The sequence below is a fragment of the Canis lupus genome, chromosome 28 (genome assembly GCF_048164855.1).
Source record: "Canis lupus baileyi chromosome 28, mCanLup2.hap1, whole genome shotgun sequence".
Classification (NCBI taxonomy): domain Eukaryota; kingdom Metazoa; phylum Chordata; class Mammalia; order Carnivora; family Canidae; genus Canis; species Canis lupus.
Window position 1 is genome coordinate 23,019,358 of NC_132865.1, and position 19,739 is coordinate 23,039,096.

General features: G+C 38.7%; 1 protein-coding gene across 3 annotated transcripts in view; it reads left to right on the forward strand.

Moving 5' to 3' along the window:
- Positions 1–19,739, forward strand: part of SLCO5A1 (solute carrier organic anion transporter family member 5A1) — a 140,590-nt gene that overhangs the window by 102,838 nt on the left and 18,013 nt on the right. For all 3 annotated transcript variants that reach the window (XM_072804317.1, XM_072804318.1, XM_072804316.1), the window contains one exon: positions 5,771–5,969. In XM_072804317.1, coding sequence (XP_072660418.1) covers positions 5,771–5,969 — 199 coding nt within the window. The remainder of the gene's footprint in view (positions 1–5,770; positions 5,970–19,739) is intronic.

Below are 19,739 nucleotides of genomic sequence, written 5' to 3' on the forward strand. Positions count from 1 at the left end.
ATATATTTGTTTGTGCAAATGTTAAACTCCTCAGTATTAGGCCAATAACAATGATGTTCATACTTCTGATGGTGATGACCACCAACATTTATTAATTGTGTCCTACAGGGTCAGACACTGTTCTAAGCACTTTATTTTTATTTTTTAAAAGTTTTTACTTATTTAAGTAATCTCTACACCCATCGTGGGGCTTGAACTCACAAGCTAAGGGGTTAGCTCCTCTGACTGAGCCAGGCAGGTGCCCCTATTTTAAGTACTTTATATGTCTTTTTTTTTTTAAGATTTTATTTATTCATGAGAGGCACACAGAGAGAGGCAGAGACACAGGCAGAGGGAGAAGCAGGCTCCTCTCAAGGAGCCTGATGTGGGACTCGATCTCGGGTCTCTGGGATCAGGCCCTGGAGCCAAAGGCAGACGCTCAACCACTGAGCCACTCAGGCGTCCCTAGCACTTTATATGTCTTAACTCATTTAAACCTAACAACTAATGAGGAAGAAATTATTCTTTATTTTCAAAAAGATTTTATTTATTTATTCATGAGAGACACAGAAAGAAAGAGACAGAGATGTAGGCAGAGGGAGAAGCAGGCTCCATGCAGGGAGCCCGATGTGAGACTCGATCCCGAAACTCCAGGATCACTCCCTGAGTCGAAGGCAGATGCTCAACCACTGAGCCACCCAGGTGTCCAAGGAAGATACTATTCTTACCCACATTTTACAGATAAGGAAGTCTGAGGCCTGAGAATATTCAGAAATTTGTCCAAGGACACATTGCTTGTAGGTAGCAGAGCTGAGATTTGAACTCAGGAACTCCATCCATGTGGCCTGTACTCTTAACTGCATTAATCTCTTAGGCATGTGCATTTGTTTTTGCTTCTGTCCTCTCCCACCTGTACCTTAGGCTGGGTCCCTGGCCTCAGTCCAGGTATTTCTAGGTATTTCCTCCTCCCCCTTCCCTCGTACACAAATCCTTGATGCTTTTCCCCCCATCCACTGTGGTGCCCTGTTGGTCCCATCGGTGTCTTGGCCACTGGAGGATGCGAGGAACAGACACTCAGGGACTGCAGAACCATCCTGCAAGGGCTGAGAAAGGGGCTGGATAGGGAGCAGAGGCAGTAAGAAGGTTGCTGTCTGTTGTGGAAGAGGTTAGCACCAGACAGTGAGGTGAATTGGAACCCAGACATGGGGATTGGCAGACGAGCTTCTGCTGGGAGAGCCCATCTTTTTTTTTTTTTTTTTCTTGAAGATTTTATTTATTTATTCATGAGACACATACAGAGAGAGGCAGAGACGTTGCCAGAAGGAGAAGCAGGCTCCCTCCGGGGAGCCCTATATGGGACTTGATCCCAGGACTCTGGGATCACGACCTGAGCCGAAGGCAGACACTCAACCACTGAGCCATTCAGGCATCCCAGGAGAGCCCATCTTTTATAGAAAGGCTTCCCTTGCTATCTGAAAGTCATGTTCCAGTGAAATCTTTCAGAAGCTGAAATGGCATAAAGCAGAGAAGCAATTACAATGAATTTATATGGGAAAAAAAAATGTTGAGCATTCCCAGGCTCAAAAAACAACCTCTCTCAGACTTTTCTGATACCTTTGGAACATCTTCTTAATGATGCTCAAGCTAAATCAAGATAAAGCACAGTTCAAAGCTGTGGGGCCTGATGCTGAGATGGTGAGTATAGCTGCCAGGGAAGGAGCTTGGCAGGGCCATTCTCACTACCCCTTTAAACCCTTGCTGCGAAACAAATGCTGAATGCCATTTTCACTGGTCTCCTTTGTGGGTTTTTTTTTTTTTTCTTTGTCATAAAAGTGAAAATCCTCTTTGGGTTTCTTTCAGTTAGCAAACACAGGTACTTAGGTCTTCCATAAATGTGAAGTGGTGTGATGTGAGCTTCAAAAAGCAGGGATGCCTGTATTTCGCTCTTCTCACAAGGAAGTGGGGAAGTTGGGGAGGATTAGAGAACAGTGTGGTGGTAGGTGGGAAACCAACTTCTAGCTCCTCCATTGTCTGTACTGTCTGGTTTCCCCAGAACTGAGGGCTTCCATAAGGGGCAGTGAGAAGGCTCAACTGTTGTCTCCCACTCCCCTCCCCAGCACCAAATCTCCCCTATTCATCCCATATGCCTCATATTCTAACAATGGAACCTTTGGGTTTCTTAATTAAGTTGGAGATCTGAGTGATATACAGATTAGCATGATGAGTGGTCAGAATTTCTGTTTGGATAGTACAGTGGGATTTAGATGGCAGGGGATATCAGGAAAAAAATGTAAAAGGCCTTCATTCTGCTACAACCTCATATTGACTGATGACAGATTTACCGTTTAATACTAATTAGGATGCATAGTCAAATAAATTATATTGCTTTTAAATTGGGACTTGAGCTAGGAGCATGGAGATTTGTTTTGTTTTACCCTGGGGTGCTAGAACAGTATAAATTGTTCAGCTGGAATAAGAACTTCATGGATATATCCTTTTCACTTTAAAGGCAAAGCTTTGCCTATTTATTTGTATAGATAGCACGTGTACTTTCCATTAATGATGATGATACTTTATTAACCAGCTCATTTAAGCTCAGAGCTCTGGTCAATTTACCTAAAAGATTCCAGGGACCTGTTAGTTCTACTCTTTTTTTTTTTTTAATCTTTATTTATTTATTTTTTAAATCTACGATAGTCACAGAGAGAGAGAGAGAGAGAGAGAGAGGCAGAGACACAGGCAGAGGGAGAAGCAGGCTCCATGCACTGGGAGCCCAACGTGGGATTCGATCCCGGGTCTCCAGGATCGCGCCCTGGGCCAAAGGCAGGCGCCAAACTGCTGCGCCACCCAGGGATCCCTAGTTCTATTCTTAGAACCATCTGTGCTGATATGGACAGAGCGCTGGGCTGGGAATCAGAGACCTCAGTTTCCCTTCAGACTCTCTCCCCCTTGTGTGCACTATTGGGCCAGTCACTTCTCTGAGCTGTCAATTTCCTCGTCTATAAAAAGGCCATTATTGATTTTATAAAATCAGGACTGTGGTAAGGATTACAAAATGAACACAGGTTGCCAGGCAAAGCTCAGATTTTAGATTAATCTAATCTCCGCTCCTTTGCGTGGGTTGCTGAACACACTGGAGCAAGCCATTCAACCATGCGCACTGGTGCAGCTGCAGACTTCTGAAATCTAATATCATCTGGACCCACTGGACTCCCCATTTGCAAAGCCTTTTACATATTCTTGTTGAGCACTCAGTTTGCTTTCCTACAATGATTATTCTAATCCTTGGCTATATTTAAAGTTCTCCATATCCCTTTCCTCCAAGAGTTAGTTGGTAATTTTTTTAAAAATTTTTATTTATTTATTTATTTATTTATTTATTTATTTATTTATTTATTTATTTATGAGAGACACAGAGAGAGGCAGAGACATAGGCAGAGGGAGAAGGAGGCTCCTCGCAGAGAGTCCAATGCGGGACTTGAACACAGGACCCTGGGATCACGCCCTGAACCGAAGGCAGATGCTCAACTGCTGAACCCCAAGAGTTAGTTTTGTTCAGTTTTTTTTTTTATTTTTTTTATTTATGATAGTCACAGAGAGAGAGGCAGAGACATAGGCAGAGGGAGAAGCAGGTTCCACGTACCGGGAGCCCGACGTGGGATTCGATCCCGGGTCTCCAGGATCGCGCCCTGGGCCAAAGGCAGGCGCCAAACCGCTGCGCCACCCAGGGATCCCAGTTTTGTTCAGTTTTCAGGGGAAAAAAAGACAACCCAGAAATAAAAACCAAAGCTGTATAACAAAAGAATCCATACAATATTATCAATTCTTGAAGGAAAAAAAGCATAGAAAAGAGACTGGAGTGAAATATGCCAGAATATTAGGCATATGTTTTGTTTTGTTTCTTCATCCTTCTCTGTGCTTTTCAAGTGTTCTATTACAACGTATATTACATAATGTTTGCAAAATAATGGAAAAAACCAGGAAATAGAAAAAACTACAATTTGAGAAGCTACCACCCACCTGTTGATTTATCCCCCACCCTTTTCTCCCCTGTCTTGTTCCCAGCCTGAATGGAGGGGTCTTTCTCTCTCTCTCTCTCCCCATCCAGTGCTAACTTAATCATCTGTGCTATTAATTCTATATCCTCTTGACTTCTCAGGGATCTTGCATTGGCTTTAGATAACCTTTTCCCCCCACATTCAAACTTCCATTCTTTTTTCGTCTATTTTTGTTCACATATAAATATGCTTAGTCCCCTCCTGTCTTAGCAAACAAACTCCCCAAGCTCCAATTCTACCTTGACTCCACTCTTACTCTAGACCCATACCCGTTTTTCCTTTTATAGCCTAAAGTCTAGAAAGAGTCTGAATTCTAATCTCTAAATCCTCATCTCAACCCATTGTAGTCTGTCTTCTTCCTTTGTAACATCCTTAACATTGCTCTTGCCACGATCTCTAGTGACATAATTGTCCTGTCTCAGTCTTCACCTTTTGTCTTCATACTTTGTTCCGTACAAATACTGCCACTTCTGTGATGCCCTCCTTGATTTCTCCCATGGAAGGCTCCGATGCTTTTTTTCCCTGTATTCTCCCTGTCTTTGTATAATTGTTTTCTTGTACTCAAATTTGTATATTTCTATTTTAGATTATAAGGTTGTTGGGGCAGGCAGTATAACTTTTTTTTTAATTTTTTAAAAAGCTGTGAAATATAATGCACAGAAAAATACATTGATCAAAATTTAGAGCTACTGAATAACCATAAAGTGAACGTTTGTGTAACTATTACCCCAGTCATGGAACAATGTATTTTCAGGACTCCAGGGGCCCCTGTGTCCTTTCCTGACACCACCTGTTCCCCCTACTGTCTTGGGTTTATGACACTCAGTTTTCTTCATAGTTGCACTGCCTGGATATGCATTCCTAAACAAATCGTTTAGTTTTACCTGCACTTGAACTTTTTACAAATGCCATCGTGTCACATGATCCGTTCTGTTTTGCTTCTTTCATTGAACATTGTATTTGTGTGATCCATCGTTATAGTTGTATGTTATTATATTTCTTCATTTTTATTGCTGTACAATGGCATTTCATATATGAACTTCCAATATGCAATGTATTTAGTCATGGACATTTGGTTTATTTCTAGTTTTTGGCCATTATTCAAATACCCTGTACACTTCTTTGGGCCCCCATGTGCCTGAATTTCTTTGTGGTATAGATACAATAGTAGAATTACCTGTCATAGGATGCGTATGTCTTTGATTCTACCAGATAATGCCAAACTGTTTCTCAAAGTAGGTGTCTCAATTTGCATCGCACCAGCTGTGTAGAAAGTGCCCATTGCTCTATGTATATCTCTGCCAACACGTGGTAGTATTGGACTTAAAATTTTTTTATCAACACAAATGGTGTAGAGTAGTATTTTACTATGGTTTTAATTTGTATTACCCTGTTAGCAGTGAGGGTGAGCACCTTCATGTATTTATTGGCCAGCTGGATTTCCTCTTTAGCGAAAGACCCATTCAAGTTTTGTTCACTTTTTTAGTGGGTTGCTTGTCTTTATTTTCTTGCTTTGTAAAAGTGATTTTACATTTTGGATATGAGTCCTTTGTTGGTTGTATGTGTTGAAGATAAATTATACTATAAAATCATACACATTGAAGATTTATTGATTACAGTATTTTTTATTCTTTACCTTGATTGCTAGTAGCTAAGTAGAAACAGAGTAATCAGAAAACAAATTATAGTGTATGTTGCTTCAATTAATCCTGTCCTTCCCTTCTTCTCCCTAGGTGTCATTATTGTTCCCAGTGCTGGTGTTGGTATCGTCTTGGGAGGCTACATTATAAAGAAATTGAAACTTGGTGCAAGAGAATCTGCCAAACTAGCCATGATCTGCAGTGGTGTGTCTTTACTGTGTTTTTCAACCCTATTCATTGTTGGATGTGAAAGTATTAACCTAGGAGGAATAAACATCCCTTATACAACAGGGTAAGTATCTTGAAAGAGCCATTTCATGTCATTCTAATCATGAATGATGTGCAGGGCCCTATAGTGTTGGTACCCCAGGGTCGGTTCCCCTCTCCAGGTGGGTCTCTGTGCTTTCATCTCCTCAGGTGGATCACGCACTTGTGGAGGGTAGGGGCCATGATCTCTCCTTTGTCCATGCCCCTTTCGACCCTCACAGAGTGCCTTCCATAGTATTTTGGTTACAGTGGATGAGGAGGACATGCTTGTGGGGTTAATGAAAATTGTTCTTTTTTTTTTTAATGCCACATGTTGAGTAGACAATACATTCACATAGTCTAAAAACATAAAATTCAATGAAAATACAATGCATAATGAAAAGTCTTGCTCTTACCCAAGTTCAACACCCCATTTCTCCAATCAAAGACAAACCAGGTATAACCACTTTGATTCATTTCTTGTGCATCCTGCCAAGGCTTCTTTATGTAAGAAACTATGAATATTTGTTTAAAATGTTCTATATCCAAAAGGTAGCATTTTATACATACTTCTCCTGGCTTAAAAAGAATGTAACAATATAGCTTGGAGATCTTTCTGTGCCAATAATAATAATACAAAGCATAGCTAACCTTTATATCGATGCTCTTCTCATACTGTACATATATTAACTCATTAATCCTCATGACAACCCTATCAGGTAGGTTCTATTATCATCTTGATTTTACAGATGGCAAAACTGAGGTACAGAACACACATACTGGTGGTATGCTGCTAATATGTAACACGTGGCTAAGAAAGAAGTTCCAATCTGTAGAATTTGCCGATTTCAGAGGTGTAAATATCTCACCATGGCTGATATCAAGCTAACAATGTGAAGATACTGAACACCAATCTGGGAGATGCCCAGTCATGTACGATTGTATAATGTTTCTCTCCTACAGATATTTAGACCTAAATAGCCTAGTCGAGACATAGATAAGTATAGTAAGATAACTAGGAGGTAATGGATTGAATATTTATTTGTTTGTAATATTTATTTAATTATAAGTGTATGTAAGTTAATTTTTAATAATGGCTGTGCCAAGCAAATAGTTAACAAAATCCTTGAAAATTGAGGATTTTGTGACCTAGGGTGGCTGTGCTGCGTGTTACATAGAACTTAATCGGTACTTAACCACAAACAATTCAGAGTTCATGCCTTTAAGCACTCCTTTTAACTACCATGTAACATTCCATTTAATTCTATTTTGTAATTTAACCAGTCTCCATTTGAAAGGCAATTTCCAGTTTTTAGTCATTAAAAATAATGCTACAATAAATAACCTCATGCGTATATCACTTCTCCTGTGTGCCAGGTATTTGTAGGATAAATTCCCAGGAATGAGATTGCAATGAATATTGCCAAATTTCCTCCCCAGGTGTTGTATTAATTTGCTCCCTCACCAGCAATGGATTTGCGGATCGATTTCCTACAGCCTTTCAAGAGAAGGTGGAATGTTCCCCTTGGAGAGTTATGAAGACTGTAACTTTCATTTCCTGAGTACGTTCAGTTTGTTAGGATCTACTCATTGGACCTTCAGTGCCTAGATTTTGGTGCTTGTTGCCAACAAACACTGTTTCCTTTTGATTTTTAGTGAAGTTTTATCTTATAAAATGTTCCACTTGAAATTTGAATACGAAAAGCTTTAATTTCACTTACCCAACCTAGAACATCAGAAAGAAAAAAAGAGGAGCTGTTAGTCAAAGATTATGTAGATGACAGAGTATGGTCACTTGTATCAGGAATTTTTTTTTTTTCATCAGGAATTGTGTCTGGATGGTGCATGGCTGCTTTTAGTGCCTATTAGAATGGCATAGGAAATAAGATCTTGAAAAATTTAAGGGCAATATAGAATAAGGGCCCAGATTCCTGAGTTAAATCTGAATTCACATCTTCACTAAAAGCCTCAGTATCCTCATCTGTAAAAGAGGGTGATGATAATAGTGTCTTAATCCCATGGACCTACTGAAATAGAATACCGTAGACTGAGGCTTAGAAACAGCAGAAGTTTGTTATTCACTGTTCTGGAGTTTGGGATTGGGGTACCTGCAGATTTGGTGTCTTGTGAGGCTCCACTTCCTGCCTCATAAATGGCCATCTTTTCCCTTGTCTCCCCATGATGGAAGAGGTGAGGCATCTCTCTAGAGTCCTTATAAGGGCACCAATCGCATTCATGAGGGCTCCACCTCTCAAAGGCCCACCTTCCAAATACTATCACACTGGGGGTTCATTTTCAACCCATGCATGTTGTGGGAACCCAAACATTTAGTATATGGCAATGAGAATCACCTTAGAGTCGTCAGGTAAGGGTAGTATGAGCAACATATGTAAAGCTCTCAGCTCGATGCCTGGCCCACAGTAAGCGCTCACTGAAAGTTAGCTATTGTTATCAGTCATCACTAATAAATTAAGAATAATTTCTACTTCTATCAAATGATTTTTATTACAGTTGGAAAATAAATAGGATTAAGAAGTTAAATTTTTTTTTTTTTTTTTTAAATTTTATTTATTTATGATAGTCACAGAGAGAGAGAGAGAGGCAGAGACACAGGCAGAGGGAGAAGCAGGCTCCATGCACCGGGAGCCCGACGTGGGACTCGATCCCGGGTCTCCAGGATCGCGCCCTGGGCCAAAGGCAGGCGCCAAACCGCTGCGCCACCCAGGGATCCCAGGATTAAGAAGTTAGAAACAAAAAACTAATAGTCCCCTGATCAATCCTGCTTCCTAGGGCAATAGTTTTAAATTATTTTTAGCTGTCTCTTCTGGTATTTACCTCTATCGTTTTAAGACAAAATGCATAAATTAACTAAACTGGGACATTATTTATGACTTCCTATCTTAGTAAATGAAGAGTTCAGCTTTCCCTTCATATATGACATTGATTTTTCTCAAATTCATCGTTGTCTTATTTTCATTTTCTTGGTTTTCTCTGAATGTGTGTCTGGCTTCCTATACTCTCTGAGGGCTCAAAATATCTCGCCATGATTTTTCACCTTTCTGATGAACTTATGATTCCATTTCCCACCCCTTGGAGTCGTCTAAATCAAAGCCCTAGTGCCCACACTCTAATCTGGACACAATGCGCCCTGGGCCTGCTACCCAGCTGGCACCCTGGGAACCCCATTTGCTTTTGTCTGTATCTTGTTCTTTGTTCCCTGGGCTCTGTGGATGCCTCTTTTCTGGCTCCTCTCTCATTTTTTGAGAGCACACCCTCTACTAGATACAGGAAGGCTATACTGGCTGTAACTTTTTTGTTTTGAAGACTTTTCATGAGATGGTTTTTAAAAAAACCTATTATGTTTGATTGTCAGTTGGCTGGGTAAAGAATTTTAGATTGGATGAATCATTTTCCCTCAGAATATTGAAGTTATTACTCCATTGTCATCTGATTTTTCATGCTATTGTGGGAAATCTGCCTTTTCTTTTTGCCAGTCTTTCCTATGTGCCCTATGTTTCTTTCTAGGAGCTTCCAGTTTACTTCTGGTATTCCTGAATTTCACCATGATGTACTTTGGATTGTGTGTGTGTGTGTGTGTGTGTGTGTGTGTGTGTGTGTGTGTGTGTTTTCTTTTTCTCCCTCCTGAGCACTTAGCTTTATTGTCTGGAAACTGTGTCCTTCAGTTCTATTTTTATTTTTTATTTAAATTTTGTCATTTTTTTTGTCACTGCTTTTTCTCTTCTCTTTCCTTCATTGATCCTCTACTTATCACCTATTTTTATCTCATTTTTATCCTATTTTTGGAAAGGTTTTTTTTGAGCTTCGTTTTTTTCAGTCTTCTGCTAAATCTTTATCTTGGATATTGTACTTTTAACTTCCACATTTCTTTCTAATTTTTTTATTGTTTCTTGCTTCTAGTCCTCTTGCTTCATGGGTGGAATATCTTCTGTTACTTCTCCAATATTATTAAGAATTTCTTTTCCTTTCTGAATTGTCTATGCTGTCTGCTGTCTCTTTATTTTGCTATCTCAATTATGTTGGAAGTTTCCCTTGCATTTCTGTGATCCTTAGCTTTCTCTTAGTATTGAAGAACAGGAATTTAAAGAGCTGAGTAGGTGCTCTGTGTTCGATGACAGAACTTGTCATTTGGTGCATCTCACTGTTCGGTCATTTCATTGGGGTGCTGGATGTCAGAACTGGAGGTCTTACCTCTGGGGTGCTTCGGCTCTTCAGGAGCAGAATTCTCCTGTCTCTTGGCTGAGGCTGTGTTGGGGTGTGTTCTGGCTTGTAAGCCTACCTGCTGGCATTCTAGAGCTGGGAGTGGAGTGGGATGGGAAAGGGTCTGGGTCCTTCTGGTCATTCTGTAGATTTTTACATGATTCCCCTGCCACAATTCTAGCATCTCACCAAAGGTCTCCTTATGTGTGATGCTCTTAAGTCCATATAGCCTTTGGTTCATTTTCTGCAGAAAATATAGAGGAAGAAGAAAGAGTAGCCATCTACTATCTAGGGTGGAGACAGGATCTGCTTAAAATTGGCCACCCTATTTCTTGTGTTGTCTCTTTAGAACTCCATGAGTTCTAAAAATGTGTTCTTTCCTCGACTACTGGCCTTTCCCATGCTCTTGTATATATTTTAAGTTTTTAACGTACTTTATTAGATTCTCTTTTTCCATAATATTGCATCAGTTGAACTAGCTGCTCTCTAGGCATAATTTATACCTGGGAACTTCCTTTCATGGATCTCAATTGTATCCACTATTTTTTGTTTGGTTGTTTATTTATTTATTTAACTCCTTGTTTTGCTGGAGAAAAATACCAAGATACCATCTGAGGAAAGAGGACATGGGAAGAAAAACTTTCTGAGCCTGTCAGTGTATTACAGTGACTATGTGCTTCTCTCACACTTAATGATAGTTTGAATGAGTATAGAATTATAGGTTGAAAGTTACCACTCTGAGAACTTGGAAGCCATTGTTTTGTCATTGAGCATCTAATGTTGCTAACAGGAAGTTAAACTCCCATCCTAGCTCTCATTTGTCTGTGGCCAACTTTATTTGGAAGTTTTTAGGACATTTTTTATTCAAGGTGTAAATTTCATAAGGAATGGTTTATCCTCTGATTTTGTCTTGGTTGGCCCTTCCAATGTCACTTTCTCAGAGAGGCTGCTCCTCCCTGCCCAATCTGAGGGAGCTCACTCTCTTCTCATTCTTTATCTGTCACTTCTCTTTAGTCTCCTCATTGCATTTACTACTCACTGAAATTACCTCATTTAATTATTTGCTCTGTTCATGCCTCCTGTTTCTAAATCAGGAGCTCCTTGAAAACAATTCCTCTAGCAGTCTACATAATAGTTGCATCCCCACCATCTGAAGCAATGCAGGGTGCTTGTTGGATGAAGGAAGGAATGGTTGATTGAATATCTTCTCCCAGTGCTTTGTTCATTCATTACATTAGCCATCTTAATCTAACAAATCTATCTTCTTTATTCTTTACCCTGGAGAAGTTTTCTTCTGCTATAGCTTTACTCACTCCATTTCCCATGTGTTCACCAGGACTGCTGCTAATCCGATGTTGGAATTTACAGACTGGCTGCCTGTATGTGTGGCTTGTTCTCTCATTATTTCCCACATCCTTTGCTACAAGAGATTCTTTCATACTTTGTTTTCTATTCTTTATGTAGATTTTTTTTTAATTTCAAGAATAACTTTTTTCTTTGTTGTATTCTGAGTGTTCCCTTTTCATAACATTCTGATTTCTTTTCAGGGAGTAATATCTTCTCAGACCTGTGTATATAATTGGATTTCTTTTCTTGACTTTGTTTTTATGTCTCACAATTTGCCATTTGATGTTAAGGGTCAGTTTTTCTCTTTGTTTATCCTGGGCTTTCCGGGTTGACAAGACTCAGTCTAGCATCTTTCAGGTTATCTGCTCCACTGCTCATGCCCCCCTACAAAAATGAGGGAGTTTTATTCTCAGTTGTCAACATCTAGAGTAGAAGTTTAGCAGGGGATCCCTGGGTGGCTCAGCGGTTTGGTGCTTGCCTTCGGCCCAGGGTGTGATCCTGGAGTCCTGGAATTGAGTTCCACATCGGATTCCCTGCACAGAGCCTGCTTCTCCCTCTGCCTATGTCTCTGCCTCTCTCTCTCTCTCTTTCTGTGTCTCTCATGAATAAATAAATAAAATCTTAAAAAAAATAGAGTAGGAGCTTAGCTTTTTAAATTTCTTCCAATCTATTTAGAGAAGAACTTTCCAGAGATGGTCTGGGGTCTGACGTGGGGGTGGAGATGGGTGAATATGAGAAAGGAAGGGCCCACCAATACAATTGTCTCTCCTCAGACGTCAGCTTCATACTCATCTTTGGCTTCTGCCACAGCTGATAATTTTAAGCTCAGAACTTTGTGGAACCTTGAGGAGGGCCAATAGGGCAGGGTGCATCTTCCCCAAGGTGGGACCTACTTGTCACATAAACTTATGCCTTTCCACTTGCTACTTTTATGAAGTTTGGTGTCATTCTTTCCATTCCTCTTTGCTAGCGTTATTCCTTTTAATCTTAGTTGCTTTAATTTTAAGTGCATTCTTAGTAGAGAGGGAAGGCAGACTGTCTTACCTGCTTCTAAACTGTTAGTCCCCTCAAGACATTAAAGCCCTTGCTTAGCACCACATCTGTCTTGCCAATCCTGAATCAACTGATTCTGGACTCTGCAGTCTATGGACAAAAATTATGTAATTGTGCTGATTGGCTCCATTACAAATTTATGAGTTCCAATCTTAGCAGGCCCTCATCTTTGCTGAGCAATCCATTTCTTGGCCCTACTCAGCTTCCTTCCCTATGGGCCATGATGGTTACATTTTATAAACTCCTTTTCTTCAAATATTTTTATTTTACCCTAGTCTTGTTTTTCTTGTTGGACATTCCAGATTCTGTGTTAGTAAGAAAACAGAGGTTCCAAGAAGGAACTTCTTAACCTCCTCGCCTGTCTCCCCCCAAACTCCTTTGTCAAAGATGATTTTATTTTCAGAGAAAAGTAGTAGAGGGGGGCAGTTTTCTACCTGTGTGACCATGCAAGAAAATTACCTAATATTTTTGAGTATTGGTCTCCTCATTTTTAAATTGGTAATAATGTCAGTCACACCTGGTTACAAGCATAATTAAAGTAAAATACATGTAGCTGAAAAATTAAGATACTGCAGAAGGGTAAAAAATGACAAGTCAGTGTCGCTTTCCTCCATCTTCAACCTCCAGTTTTGAAGCATTCCAATTTCTTAAACAAATGTTTGTAGTTTTGATTTTTTTGAGGATTGTATTGAGGAAGTTTCCTGATATTTCCTAGCATAGAGTCCAGCATAAAATAGGTGTTGAAAAAGTTAGTTTCTTGTCTCTTCTCCCTTCTCTTCTAGATCATACAAAGCTTTTCTTCTTTATTTATTTTATTTATTTATTCATGAGAGACAGAGAGAGAGAGAGAGAGAGAGAGAGAGAGGCAGAGACACAGGCAGAGGGAGAAGCAGGCTCCCCACAAGGAGCCGAATGTGGGACTCGATCTCCTCACCCAGGATCACACCCTGAGCCAAAGGCAGACACTCAACCACTGAGCCTCCCCCTTTTCTTCTTTAAAGGATAAATGAATGTCTGACATCTACCTCTGTGCAGGGATGTTATTCATCTAGTGATGCTGAATTGGAGGAACTTGATGAAAATAAACTTACCTATCTAAATCCATGATTTATGGTACACTTCTCATTTAATTGTATTCAATAAGGAAAAACTTGGTTAGGCATGCTAGAGGCTACTTCAAGTATCCATTCATTCCAGTCTTTGCAACCTGACTTTATCAAAGTTTTTAAATTAGCAAAATAAAAACCCTAGTTTCCTTGGAGAATTCCTCTGGCTTCCCAAATACTTCTAGGAAGAAAATATACCAATATTGATAGTATACTAAAATTGAATTGGTATAAACACTTTTGGGTGATGCAACTGCACAGGCTTGGCACTTTTAGAATAGCAGTTCAGTTTCTGTGAAGAACAAGGGGACCCTTCCTCCAAGTAGGGTGAGGGCTACATTTCAGCCTCTCTTCACTCCTTTGGCTTGTGCTTTTGTGCAGTGTACAACCTGCTCACAAGTATGAGTTGGCCTGTTAAGTAATAACTATTATCTGTTTTTTATGATTTTGAGGCTTGCATATGGGATTTTTTTTCTCCTTTAAAGCCAATAAAGAGAGAGATGAAGGGAATGGCAGTGAAGAGGCGAGTCTTTGTTAGGCATCTGTTTAGCTCAGGTATGGTAATTGGCACTTGTTTGTGTGTATCTTTTATATATAATGCTTACAACATTACTGTGTGTATTATTACCCACATATTTTAGTTAAAGAAACTGGGCTTAGGGATGAAGTGATTTGCCCAAAGTCATCAATTAATAAGGAGTAGAACCAAATAAAACCCAGATTTTCTATTTCAGAGTTTGTGTTCTTTCTGAAAACCAAACTCAGGTGCTGTTTTACATTTTGCATTTCATGTAGATACACACTAGAGTGCACAAACCACCTCCTTACCAAGAGAACCATGGAGAGCACATCTTTTTCTGGCAGTAATGCACATTTCCTCATATTTGGTGCAGCTGGCATCATGCTGTGTTCTACACACCCACTGCTTTTACTCTGTGGCTCTCAGGTCAGCTGGTCTGGATTCTCACCATGGCCTTGCCACATACTAGCTGTGAGTATGGGCAAATTAGTTAATCTTTCTGTGCTCGGTATCCACACCTTTAAGGTGAAGACACTGATAGATACTGTCTTGTTGAGCTGCTGTGAGGACTGAATAAAGTACTTGGCACCTTCCTTACCCTCCATGACTCAGTTCCCTTATCAGTAAGATGGGTTAATAACAGCACTAATCTCTTAGAATTATAGGAAGGATAAAATAGGATGAAACCCATATGTATTAAGCAATTTATACCTCACTATTTAAAATGGTACTTTTTGTCATTTGAAATAAGAGAAAGAAACTCAGAAGGATTAAATAACTTGCTGAGTCACATAGTCAGAAAAGGCTAGAAGTAGAATTTGAACCCAGGTTGCTCTGATTCTGAATGCAGTGCTTTTCATTATTAAAATATTCTGAAAGAAGATTAAAAAAAAACACAAAATAGCAAGCACAGTATATAAGCCACCTTCTTTTGTATAAGAAGCTCTAGGTTCAACAGTAGGGTGAATCTTCATGATGATTGATCTTTGAGTTAGTATCAAGGGCTCAAGAGGCACCTGAATAGCTGATAATGGGTTTGGGATATTTTAGAAAGATGAACTTTTCCTCTTGAGCCAAGATGGAGTCACAGTCTTTTTGCAGGATGAACCTGACATGCTATTAATGGTTCCCCTAGAAAATTCAGATTTGACAGCTGAGATATGGAAACAAACTAAGCATCCACCAACAGATGAATGGATAAAGAAAATGTGGTATACACACACACACACACACACACACACACACACAATGGAATATGATGCAGCCTTAAAAAAGAAAGAAATTTTGCAATATGTGGTAAAATGTATGAACCCTGAGGACATCATGCTATGTGAAATAAGCTAGTTACAGAATGACAGATATGGAATGATTCCATTTATATGAGGTATCTAAAATAATTAAGGCAGAATGGTGGCTTAAGGAAATGGGAAATGGGGAGTTACTAATCAATGGACATCAAGCATCAGCCATCCAAGATGAATAAGCTCTAGGGATCTGCTGTACACCAGTGTACCTATATTGTACACTTAAAATTTGGTAAGAGGGTAGATCTCATGTTAAGTGTTCTAATCACAATAAAATAAAATTGAAAAAATAGAAATTCAGATTTGAGGATTTGAGGATTTTTCATAATGAAAGATCCTAGGCACTCTGGTTAATATCCTGGCCCATTCCCAACTCAAGGAATTACATTCCCAGTACCCACTATTAACCTGTAGCATTTTTTGTTTGTTTGTTTGTTTCTTTTTTGGGGTGGGGGTGCAGTTAGAGGGGCAGAGGGAGAGAGAGAATCTCAAGCAGGCTCCACATCCAGTGCAGAGTCTGATGCAGGACTTGATCTCACAACCCTGAGATGATCATGAGCTGAGCCAAATCAAGAGTTGGATGTTTAACCAACTGAGCCACCCTGGTCCCTCCCTGTAGCTGTAATTAGGAAATGTGTTTTGCTTCCCCTATGTGTCTGTATTTCACACAGGTATGTCAAAATCATCTTGTAGCCTAAGAGTCAGGATTTACTGTCAAGTCTGTGGCTTAAATAATACTTTATATAAACACATTACATAATGTGATTCTTTGCTCTTTACCTTTTCTTCAAGTAATTTTTAAAAATGGGGTTAAATCTGATGTCCATGTACAGAATTGTTCAACAGTACTGAGTCTTGATAAATCATTTAATAATGCGAGCTTTATTATCTTTCATTTATCAAATGTCATCTCTTTGAGCTTAAAACCAAGATCTATTATATCATCTTCTGGTTGAATTACTTCTGACTTGAATTACTGGGCCAGAACTTTTCCAGGGATGATTTCTTGAGCTGTGAAGTGAGGACGAAGCATTTTCTCAGTTTTCTGTGTTTGGCAGTGATTGTTGGATGGAGTGATCCACCAAGTTCGAACAAGTCCAAAATCTCAGAGGTTGGGATTTTTCCCTTAAGTTACTTCTCTCAATATAGTTTTATTGACCCAAAGTGCTAAGACTACAGAAATTGAATATAGCCTGCTTATTCAGACTTTTGCAGCAACTTTCCCAAAATGCATTACACTACCTCTGCTTCTGCCCCATGGTGTATTTAGACAGTACTCTACTACCAGTCCTCTGGGTAACTAGCATTTCTGGTCACATCGTTTCTAAATTCTCTAATGAAACCATTCATTTCCTCATCTGTGTCTCACAGACAGCTTCACCTACTGAATTTTTATCCCATTGTTTAAAGCTTTTGATGCCATCCAAGATCTTTTATTTATTATATTACTAATTTTAAAAGAAATTCCTGAAAAGTAGAGAACAAATAGTTTATGAAAGATGTTAGGTATGTGTGTCTCTGTGTCTCTGGATTATCCTGGTTACCTTTATTAATAGGCTTACAATTCATTTCTAGCTATATGTATATGATCTATTTTTGGCTCTGTTTGGGTGACACAAACAGAATTTGCTTTATTTCATTTTAGGAGGATCAAGGAGTTGTGAAATATAAGCAGGTTTTCTTTCCAATGAGTTTTAAATTTTGTGATGGAGATCTAAACAACATGAAACCTACAAAACTACATAATACCTGTTTAAATATAATAAGCCTTTTTATTTCAAAGAACCTATGAATATTACTAAACTTAGGACCAAATTTACCATTCTATAACCTCATACTAACATAGTCAATAAAAAATGTTCATCATGTAATGCTAGCAGGAATAATAGAACTCTTTATAAAATCTCAGTAATGGGTGCCTGGGTGTCTTGTTGGTTGAGCATCCAACTCTTGGTTTTGCCTCAGGTCATGATCTTAGGGTTGTGAGATGGATCCCCATATCAGGCTCAGTGCTACTGAGTGTGGGGCCTGCTTGAGGTTCTCTGTCTCCTTCTCCCTCTGTTCTACCCCATGTATATATGCTCGCTTGCTCTTAAAAAAAAGGAAGTGAAAATCTTGATAACAATGTTATTAATGTTAATTTATATGCATATTGAACAAAGACTAGAAAGTAATATACTAAAAGCATAATATGATGGATACTCTTGGGTATGTGAGTTTAATTTAATTTTTCAGTCCTTTTGTATTTTCCAAAATTTGTACAGTGAGTATGTATTACATTAATAATAAATAAAGATATTTCAAAACCCAGTATAAGGGACACATCATTTTATTAAAAATAGGTGAAGAAGATTAAGAGGTACAAACTTCCAGCTATAAATTGAGTCATGGAGATGAAAATTATAGCATAAGAAATATAGTCAATAATACTGTAATAATGTCATATGGTGACAGTGACAACACTTATCATGGTAAGTGTTGAATAATGTATATAATTGTCAAATCACTATGCTGTACATCTGAAATTAATATAACATCTTATGTTAACTATCCTTCAATAATAATAATTTTTTAAAAAAGATTTTGGAGGGCAGCCCGGGTGGCTCAGCGGTTTAGTGCTGCCTTCAGCCCAGGGCCTGATCCTGGAGACCCAGGATCGAGTCCCACGTCGGGCTCCCTGCATAGAGCCTGCTTCTCCCTCTGCCTGTGTGTCTACCTCTCTCTCTCATTAATAAATAATAAAATCTTTAAAAAAATAAAAATAAAAAAATAAAAAGATTTTGGATTAAAGAGATAGTTTAGCACCTAGCTGGCTCAGTTGGTGGAGCATGTGACTCTTGATCTTGGGGTTGTGAGTTCTGGTTGCATGTTGAGGTAGAGTTTACTCAAAAAAAAAAAAAAAGAAAAAAGAAAAAAATATTTTGTGTAAGTTTTAGGTCGTTATATGTAAGTTTCAAGTTATACCTGATGTGAATTTGTAAACTATAAAGCTAAAGGAAACTTTAACAATAAAAATAATGATTGGATATAGTAATTATAACTTCCATGAATATAGTCCTTTAGTAAAACCTATGCTATTATATATATTATGTCATATTATGATTCCTTGATTACACTTGCCATCCTCATGCAGGCAAGAAGGACATTAATAGCCATAGACTGTTAGATTTGGCCCATGGTCATACAAAATCATAGCCCTAAACCTAGATCCCAGTTTAGTTCTTTTTCCAGAAGTATCTGTAGGAGTAAATTAGAGAATGACTTGTTTCTTTCTGAAAAGAAAAACATCACTAAGGCTGTTTGTGATCTTTGCCCTTGTGAGTATTACTTTAATTCATTAATACTTCTTTCATGCGTAGATAAAGAGAGCACACCAATATCTTCGTGCCTATTATGTTTGAGGACCAATGCTGGACACTGGATATACATTTACTCACCTAATCCTCTCAACAGCCATGTGATAGAGACAGTATGATCTTGATTTTACAAGTGTGAAATCTCTTTAGATTGGGTTACCACACTTGTGAATTGTCAATATGGAATTAAACCTGTTCTGTTCTTCCTGACTTTAATGCTCAGTCACGGTGAAGGGTGAGTGCTGGAAAAACTGCATTAGATGAAGAAGAAGAATAAAGCAGGATGAAGCACCCAGAAGACTGGTGCTAGTGAAAGCAAAAATCCAGCCTGTTATGCAAAGCTTCCCCACAAGTTTAGGGGTTTAAGGGTGTACACTACGGACACAGAGATAACTAGGTTTGAATCCGTCTTTGATCCTCACTAGCTCTGTGAACTTCAACAGTATCTATCCTCTCATATCTTCAATTTCCTCATCTAAAAAATGAAGACACAGTCATAATAATTTTAATTCTCGTGAGGAAGAAATGAGGTAATTTATATAGAGATCTTGGTGCACAATTCCTAGAGTAAAAATAGGGCTCCGTAAATGTTAGTTTTAAATGATAACGTTGATTATGATGATAATAATAATAATTATAAACCTGAAGTTGCACAGCTATATATAGCCAGGGAAGCATTTTAATACGAAGCCAAAAATTTAAGCAGAATCAAAAAGAAACATTCTAATCGAAGTCTTCTTGAAGTTGAGATAAATTGATAACTATTAAGATATTATGAGAAAGATATCAGTTTTTTCTAGTTGATTAGTACGTTTTACTAAAAAGGTATTTTCTACATGAATCATATTCTTTTAATGCATGTGACTTGTGCGTAAGATGCATAGATGCTCACTTGTCATGTTTCTTAATAGG